General features: G+C 37.8%; 1 protein-coding gene and 1 long non-coding RNA gene across 2 annotated transcripts; one reads left to right on the plus strand and one right to left on the minus strand.

Moving 5' to 3' along the window:
* Window positions 1-1,863: 1,863 nt before the first annotated feature.
* LOC122052184 lies at window positions 1,864-2,903 on the minus strand. Its single transcript, XR_006131936.1, has 2 exons — window positions 2,573-2,903; window positions 1,864-2,136 (listed from the first exon to the last, which is right to left on the minus strand). It is a non-coding gene; the product is annotated as an uncharacterized LOC122052184 (long non-coding RNA).
* A 114-nt stretch (window positions 2,904-3,017) lies between these two features.
* On the plus strand, window positions 3,018-7,963 carry LOC122052183. Its single transcript, XM_042613589.1, has 3 exons — window positions 3,018-3,230; window positions 3,306-3,351; window positions 7,790-7,963. Exons 1-3 carry the CDS (start codon window positions 3,110-3,112, stop codon window positions 7,791-7,793), a joined length of 171 nt encoding a protein of 56 aa, XP_042469523.1. The 5' UTR covers window positions 3,018-3,109; the 3' UTR covers window positions 7,794-7,963.
* The last annotated feature ends 765 nt before the right edge of the window (window positions 7,964-8,728 follow it).

Genomic DNA, 8,728 nt, shown 5'->3' on the forward strand with positions numbered 1-8,728 from the left:
TGCGAGCGATTGGAAAGGGGAAGGAATGTGAGCTTACAAGAGAAGGAAATGTCGCCGCAAACAGGAGCAGAGCGTTGCCGGAGCACTAATTGCACAGGAACTCGCCGACAGCCTTCGTAGAAAACACAGGTAAAAAGAAGAAGCCAAAGCTATGACTTTTATAAAGTTCGGGCTCGGCCAACCGGGGTCGTTCGATCTAAGTCAAAGAAGCCGGAGCATAGATCCGGCCGTCGAATTCAAACCGCCAAACGTCACATCAACATCTATCGCTTCAGGCAAGCGATGACGGCGATAGTGACACGTGGCACACGCCTACAGAGCATCATTTAATGAACGCCATTAATAGGCTTGGCGCGTGCTCGGCTTTAATGGAGATGATTTGCACGATTTCCAAAGGGATTCGGATGACGACCGTGTTGATTGCTCTCAGCCAAGGACAGAAACTGCAAATTTCTCAAGTGCGAAGTACCGATCAGCCTCAATGAACAATCTCAGGGCGGCCCGACACCCTCAGGCAGACCGGTCGGGGTCCAACCAGTACCAGGACCGATCAACCAACCGGTCCCTGGACTAGCTCATCCAGTCAGTCGGACTTGCAGCCTCCTTCGACTAGACTTGAGGGGGAGGCATGTGATCCGGTGATGAGAATGGACCCGGTCAGCATGGTGGTCAATGACAAGGTGGAGGTCAAAGTCAAGTTGGTCAACACCCCAATATTATCGTCCGATCGAGCGACCCCCTTTCCTGACTGGGAGGAAGAATCGCCGAGCCTACATGAGGCAGACGTTAGCACAACTCGGTTATGTACCGAGGTTTCAGCGCTCAAACAGACAAGGTATGTGCCGAGCGGCCAACCTGCTCAGACTCACATCGGCAAACAGTGATGACCGAGCAAACTACATTCAGACACAGCTTCTCCGTTCTGCATAGCAGCGGAGCCCGGATAGTGGGATGCTGGCTGAGCGGCCATTCTGCTCGGCCCGAGGACAAGATCGCCTAGACGGCCGATAGATGGCCAAGCGACTCTTCCGCTCGGCCTGTAACAAACAAAAGGAGGATCAGAGGATATCCTTCTGGGAACCTGGGCCGCCGACAGACAGCATGCTTGGTGGCATGGTCAGACAGAAGATCGTACGACGAAAGCTTCCGTTGTCTTGTCAGAGATATGTTCGGGTCGTTAAGATATGGTGTCAGAGACACTTTTTTGACACGTCTCTTCAGGGTATATTTTGAGGAGCGTGCACACCTTGAGAAGCGTGCGCGCGCTCCCCGGGAGTCCTATATAAAGACCCCCAAGCTTCGACGGAGGTATGCACAATCACTACTGTAGCTACAGTTACTCTGCCATTTTACTTCCTCGTTTCTTCTGTATCGTCGGTATTTGACTTGAGCGTCGGAGGGCCGTCGCCGGAGAACCCCTCCCCGGCTCGGCACTGACGTTGTTGTGGTTGTAGATTTCGCTGACGAAAAATCCACCAATGGTCAACAGGAGCGCCACGTCCCTAGCCTCCATCGCCTCGACTTCGGACAAGATCACTATGCAAATGCGAGGTTAGAAGGGAAAACACAATGAAACAATGGTAAAATCACTTTGCTATTGAGAATAAGCAAAACAAGACTAATTTAGCTGTCCTCTTAGCACGTGATTGACTGATTATTGAGATTATTCACATGAAAATGTTATTTCCTATAAGCTAATGGGAATAAGTCATCAATCAGCTAACACAAGCTATATTCACCCATAGATATCAAAAGAAAGAAAGAAAATGAGCTGGTCACTAGATGCTGGAAGATCAATATTGCTTGAATAGACCAAAGGTCAAACAAATATAGTTATAGAAACAAGACCAACTCTGATCTGCGTAAGATTAAAGCATTCCTTGTTGATACAGAAAAAGGTCAGTCTTGGTATAATAACACTTTGGAGAAACTTATAGTGATGTCAAAGCTAATCAAATATCTGATAGATTAACAGCTACGAAATACATCTATTGACAATAGGAAGCCAAACTCAGTAGATGATTACTCATATGCCATCTGTAATAATGAAAACGTCGATGACTCAATCATCTGGAGTTGTGGAAACCTTTACTCTGTGAACCATAAGCTCAAGCTCACAAAGAACATGAGAAGCATCTACAGAAGATTGAAGATCAATACGAAATGCATTATCCAACCTGAACAATCTAAGGAGCAGACAAAACTAGCACAAGTATCATGCAATAATCCTTTACAGTTGACAGAGAATCTATTAGATGTCGATGGGTTTAATGAATCTATATTATATCCCTCTTTCCTACTTGTTAGTTCGTTTTCCATCAGATTTAAGATGATTCAGCTAAATGATCTTCAATCTATTAGAAGTTCAGCTAAATGATCGAGAAAGCTAGAAGTTCCACAAACAACAATGGAGAGTTGAAGTACGAACGAATCTCATAACCCTAAGAAGCACAAACAACAATAGAGAGTTGTGTGTTTGAAGCACACAAGTGTACAAGAAGAGGAAGATCGATCGAGCGGAATAAAACGGCAAAAAAGGGGACGGCAATGAAATCGAACGAAGCGAAACAACCTTCTTCACCTCCTCGAATGATGCAGACGCGACAGAGGTCGCATCTGAGGCCAATCTGATCGGGGCAGTTGACGGTGACTACGCTCTGCTCGCCGGCCCTTCTCCCTACTTGGATCACCACCGCGTCCCCGTTCGCGATCCCAATCGCCGCCTCCGCCGGCTCCAGGATCTCCTCTCAAGTGATCCCGTACCGGGCCTCAAGACTCCGGCGCCACCGCCTTATTCCACGTGGCGACCAGGGAGTCGTGAGAACCGGATACCTGGCGAGTGGTCCGGCGTCCTGGAAGCTGGGGTTTCATGGTCGATCCTGCGCCGTCAGTTTTGTGAAACCAAACGGACAGGATGAATTCCAAGTCTCGGATAAAGATCACATAAATTATCAGGCTCGCGCAGATATTTAGGCCTATTAAGGCCCACGGACCAGCGGAATCCATTATTTATCGCAATCGAGGAGGCAGCGTCGAGATCACTTCGACGAGGTCGGGCATTGGAAGGTGAAACCCTAGAGGAGAGGAGGCGACTGAGGCGAGAGAAGAGATGAGGAAGTTTGATCCGTGGCCGGTGTTCTTCAGGAGGGAGTTCAACCGCAACTGGCCTTTCCTCGTTGGATTCTTCGTCACCGGAGTCCTCGTCGTTAAGTTGACCGCCGGTCTCACTGGTTAGCCCTCTTACCTTTTTGTCTTTTGATCGTTAAGTGGCTCCGTAAATCATGATTTCGTTGTCTAATTCGCAGAGGAGGACGCCAAGAATTCCCCATTCGTGCAGGAGCACAACCGGAAGTGAGTAGATCTTCTTCATTCTGATTTAGATTCATATGCTGATTTGTGATCTGATCTCATATCTTATATGTTGATTCGGTAGTTCGGGATTTAATTCTTTTTTTTTTAATATATAATTGGATCAAATTGATGGGTGTAATTTTAGCTTATATCCCGCTTTTGCTTTTTCGTCCATCGTCTTGTTTACTCTGTGCGCATGATAACAAGTTTCACTGAAGAAGGTTCAATCTACTGCATACCGCTTACCGATGAACCCTAGGATGAGGTGCGTTCTTCATCTTGAAAACCTGTTGGCATGTTGATCGTAATGGACGATCTAGAGCAAGAGTTAGGATGAAAGACGAAAATCCTTTTTTCTCTTGATATCAAACAATGAGATCCATTTAAGCATCCATCCTTTGTAACTCATCCATTTGAAACCGTATGAAAAAGTGATGCATTCTGCCATTCTCTTGATTCACATCAAAGTTTAATTTTATTTTCAGTTCCTTTATCTCTTCCTTTTCTATATATCCATCTTTTTGATCTCTCTCCATGTAAACAAGACCTTCTTAGGATTGTAACAAAACATATTGGTGTGAGACAGGGTTTATTAAATAGAATCGAATGTAAGCTTAGTTAGATACAATAATTATAAAGGGTAAGATTTATTCTCAATACATGATCTACAAAATTAAATAAAAAATTACTGCCCTATAAATATAAAGGGTAAGATTTATAAGAAATTTATAAGTTTTATTAAATTACTTTTGGTTTAATCATTCTATAAATAAACTAACAGGACAGGTCTTTATTAATCAATTACGATGCATAAGACAATTATTTGTTATAAATAATCATTAAAGTATTATTCAAAGTGAATGTTATTTTTTTACAATATATTAATATATAAATAATTGTTAAGATAGGAGACGTCGAGTTGTCCGAAATCGAGAGTTTTAAATATTTAGGATCATTTTTGCAAAATGATGAGGGATTGAGAAATGTCTTACATAGAATACAAACAGGATGGTTGAAATGGAGAAGAGCGTCGGGTGTTTTATGTGATCGTAAAGTACATTTAAAACTTAAAGGAAAGCTCTATAAACTGCAGTTAAACCTGCCATGTTATATGAATATGAATGACGGGTTATTACTCTAGTACATGTGTAGAAGATGAGAATTGCAAAGATGATGATGTTAAGATGGATGTGTGGACATACAAGGATGGACAAAATAAGAAATGAGAGTATTAGAGAGAAAGTTTACATCTATTAAAGGAAAACTCTGAGAGACACATTTAAAATGATACGAGCATGTACTTAGACGACTAATAAATGTTCTAGTTAGGCGATATGAAACTATGACAAACACATATCAAATGAGGAAGAGGAAGACAAAAAAAAAACTTGGTTAGCAACAATAAAATAACATAAAATTTATTTAAGTATAGGTGATAATATAGTAGGAGATAGAGCTCAATGCGTTAAAAGGATCCATATAGTTGATCCCACCTAGTGGGATAAGACTTGTTTGTTGATGTATATTAATATATAAATACAAAGGGGAGCTTTGGCGTAATAGTAAAGTTGTTGCCTTGTGACTTTGTTATTACGGGTTTGAGTCATTGAAATAATCTCTTGCAATACGAGGTAAGACTGCATATAATAAATAGATCCAATTTGATCTGACCCCTCTTTAGGATCCCGTATTAGCTAGAATTCATGTACCGGGCTACTCTTTTTTTTATATTAATAAATAAACAAAAAATTTTAAATGGTTAAAATATTTGTGCACCCAATCATGTAATCCATTTGAAAATTTGATTTATAACATTATAACTAAATTCAACGAACCCCCCTAAATTTGGGTGCCAATGTGTATAGTGGGGCATTTCACTTCTTGATATCTAAAAATAAGTAGATCTGCCATCTGAACGATCCTATAGTATCGGCCCCACGGATATGGAGGAAGGTAAATGTAGATACATCGGTGTTAGGCACATGGTGGGGTGACCACAGGTCGTCAGTTCCGGGAATCGACCCTTGGTCATTACATCAGATATGTGTGCGCCCATTATCTATGCTAGGCCCTGGGTCACTCTTCTCGATATCCAAGACTTTGTTGCATGGGGACTTTGGTCCTTAATTGATGCATTGATGATTTGTGGAGAAGTTTTTAAATTTGAGATATGTTCTTCAGTATTTAAGTCATAGTAAAGATGGTTTGGATAGTTCAGTGTATGTTAGTTTTCAACTTTGGTTCATTGTCTCTTTTACTGAGCTTGTGTTTTATTAGTAATTTAGGTGAATGTATACTATACTTGATATATTACTTAAATTTGCATTAATTTGTGAATTTAATTCTTAATTAAATTTCCAAAATTGATTTTGGATAATTTGGGTTTTAATTGGTTTTAACAGCAGTTTAATTGCCTTTGTATGTGGAGTTTGGTAGAAATTTCATCGGACATGAGTGCAATTTGAACTTTAATTGGTTGAGTTTAAAGCCAAATGCTGTTAAAACAAATTAAATTAATTTGGTTCAGTGTAGGAGGATTTGTTTAGTGGATAAATAGGATTTCACTTTGTAAAACTCTCCTAGCGCAGTACATGTTAGTTTTAGCTTATCATTGTATGCATTTTCATCAGAACTTTCGTTTCTGTAACTTATGTTTTGCTTTGACTTGGATGGTTTATGTTTGGTGCATGCATGCTTGGTGTACATTATTGTTCCAACATTGATGGATAAAATGGTGTTATTTTTAGGCAACAATCAAAATGGTGCTTTTTTTTTTTCAAATCATAAAGGGCGCTTCACTTTGCTTTTTAATCAAAAGTGTGCTCCTTCCCAGCCATGTACATTTACTCTCTTGCCTCCATTACTATTCTCATTATTATCTCCCTCCTAAATCTCGGTTAAATTGTGAACCGATCGGAAGCGTTGTAACAACTACGAAATTGTAGTTGCTACACACATGTTGGAATAGGCACATGTTGTAGTAGATGCGATTTCGTAATTGCTACAACGTGAATGTTAGGTGAGCAGGTCGAATCCGTGTTGTAGTAGCTATAAATGTTTTTTAACGAGTTAAGTATGCATTGTAGTAGATATGAAATTGTAACTGCCACACTTGTGTAAGTTCATGATTTAGGTGGGAGATTTACGGGAGGGTAGGAGGGTAAATGTACACGACTCAATAGTGACAATGAGCACCATTTTGATTAAAAAGTAAAGTGGAGCATCCTTTGATGATTTGATGATTTGGAAAATAATTAGGCACCACTTTTACCCTTTATTTTTTTGGGGGCCTCCCTTTTTTGTGTGGACATGTTGCATGGCATATTCATTTGGCTATTGCCCCCAATTTTCCATCCTTGAGCCTTCAATTCCTTCATATAGCGAATGTCTTGTATTAGATTGACTTAGATTCAACCGATATTAAAGGTGCTAGGCACCACTAAGCACTAAAGGAAAACTTAGTCATAGTGCAGCATCAAGGTGATGGATAATGAAGGAAATATCAAATTGCAAGTGTCTAAAAAAAGATAGGGCCTAACTCATGGGCACACATCTCAGTACCTTTTGTTTTTTTAATAATCTAAGTGTTTAGGCTTTGTCTTACTAATCTTAGAGGTAGATGGTCTTACGAAGCATAATTTATGGATACTCAGAATTTAATCTTCAAGATAATTGTCTCCAATTAGGATTCAAATTCTCTTATTATTTTTCTGTGTGTTCTACCACTCTACCACATGCATAGGTGCTATCTTAGCACCTTTCTTCTTCTAGTTTGTCTTGGCTATGTTGCCTTCTGAAAATATTATTTTAAGTTGACTTCAATATTCATTTGGCCCGACATTTGCAAAGCCTATGCAGAATTATTTAATATTACCTATACATAATTTTAAACAGATGAATCGTGCATCCAACTTCTGATTAAATTCATATTAGCAGATGGGATTTGAGGTTGTAACCTTTACCAATAGGTCAAACATGCTATGTTTGAAGTTCCTAATAATTTAGGATCACACTAATCATTCAAATTATTATATTCCACCTGTAGTTTGTGGTCTAAGGGGTTAGGTTTTCTTTGAAAGTAGACGTTTACCGGGAGCTCTTGTATAGTTGAAATAGCTTGTTACAAACTTCCGTAGCAAGTCCAATCTTAATCTCTTTATTCACTCCTTCCCTGAAACTTGTCAATCAAATTATTGAAATTTGCTTGATTTTTATCTAATTAGTTGATTTTTTATCAGTTCGGATTGTTGGTTTTAGTAAGTTTGCCGTTTGGTTTGTCGGGAAAAAAGTTTGTTTTTGATTCATTCGATTCAATCAATTCGATTATTAATTGATTGTGCAGTCTTAGCTACAATAGAACTTTCAATTGATTTTTTTTTCTGAAGGCAGATATTCTTCAAGAAATAATTTATTAACAACTTAGTTTTTGTTTTCTCAGGTGAAGCTATGGCTTTGTAGCTGAATTTCAGTGATGCAGCTCGCTGGCTTTGATATGTTTTGGTGTTTGTTTAGTTCCCAACGTAAAAACGTTCTCTGAGCGAAAAATAAGGCTCTCGTCTTTGATGCTGAACCAATTTTATCAACTTTATGATATAACACTCCAACTTTTTTACTTTGTGTGAAAAAATCAGTTTATGATTATTCAATAAAGAATATATAAAATAAATTAGCACTATTAAATTTGATTTGTTCATAAGTTAGATTCATAAACATCATAAATAAATGTATTTATAAATTTAAATATTATCAATTAAAATTAGTACTCTTATTGAATTAAGCGTAGATGGAATTTAGAATTAGATACTTTTAAAAAAAATAAATTTAAACTAATACTGCTGAGTAAAGTATTTGCTTAAATTGAATTAATTGATTGAAATCGAATATTGGATTCATACTTTTTTTTTAAAATAAATTTAAACTAATACTGCTGAGTAAAATATTTGCTTAAATTGAATTAATTGATTGAAATCGAATATTTGATTCGATTAATTTATAAATTTATTCGTTTAGAATTTAAAATATTGAATTAATTGTTTAAATTGAATAAGATAACTTCGAATCACGATTCAGAATAGTTTATAATAAAAAAACTTTGATTATTTTAATTATATTGAAATAATATATTTTTTATTGGTTTTATCAATTCTAATTTTGTCCGATTGAGAATGTTTATGTGACCTTTTTTTCGAGCATTCTTAGTACATCAGTTGGTTTTCAAAATCGAATTGAAATTTTTTTAATATTAATTAAATATTTTAATCAATTACATTATAACAAACGATTCAATATTCTAATAAATAGTATCCGAATGATTTAATAATTTTGAAATTAAGATAACACAATCTTTCGGAAACTCCTTGTCCTTGTAGTTTAGTGA

This window comes from Zingiber officinale, chromosome 3A (assembly GCF_018446385.1).
Source record: "Zingiber officinale cultivar Zhangliang chromosome 3A, Zo_v1.1, whole genome shotgun sequence".
NCBI lineage: Eukaryota > Viridiplantae > Streptophyta > Magnoliopsida > Zingiberales > Zingiberaceae > Zingiber > Zingiber officinale.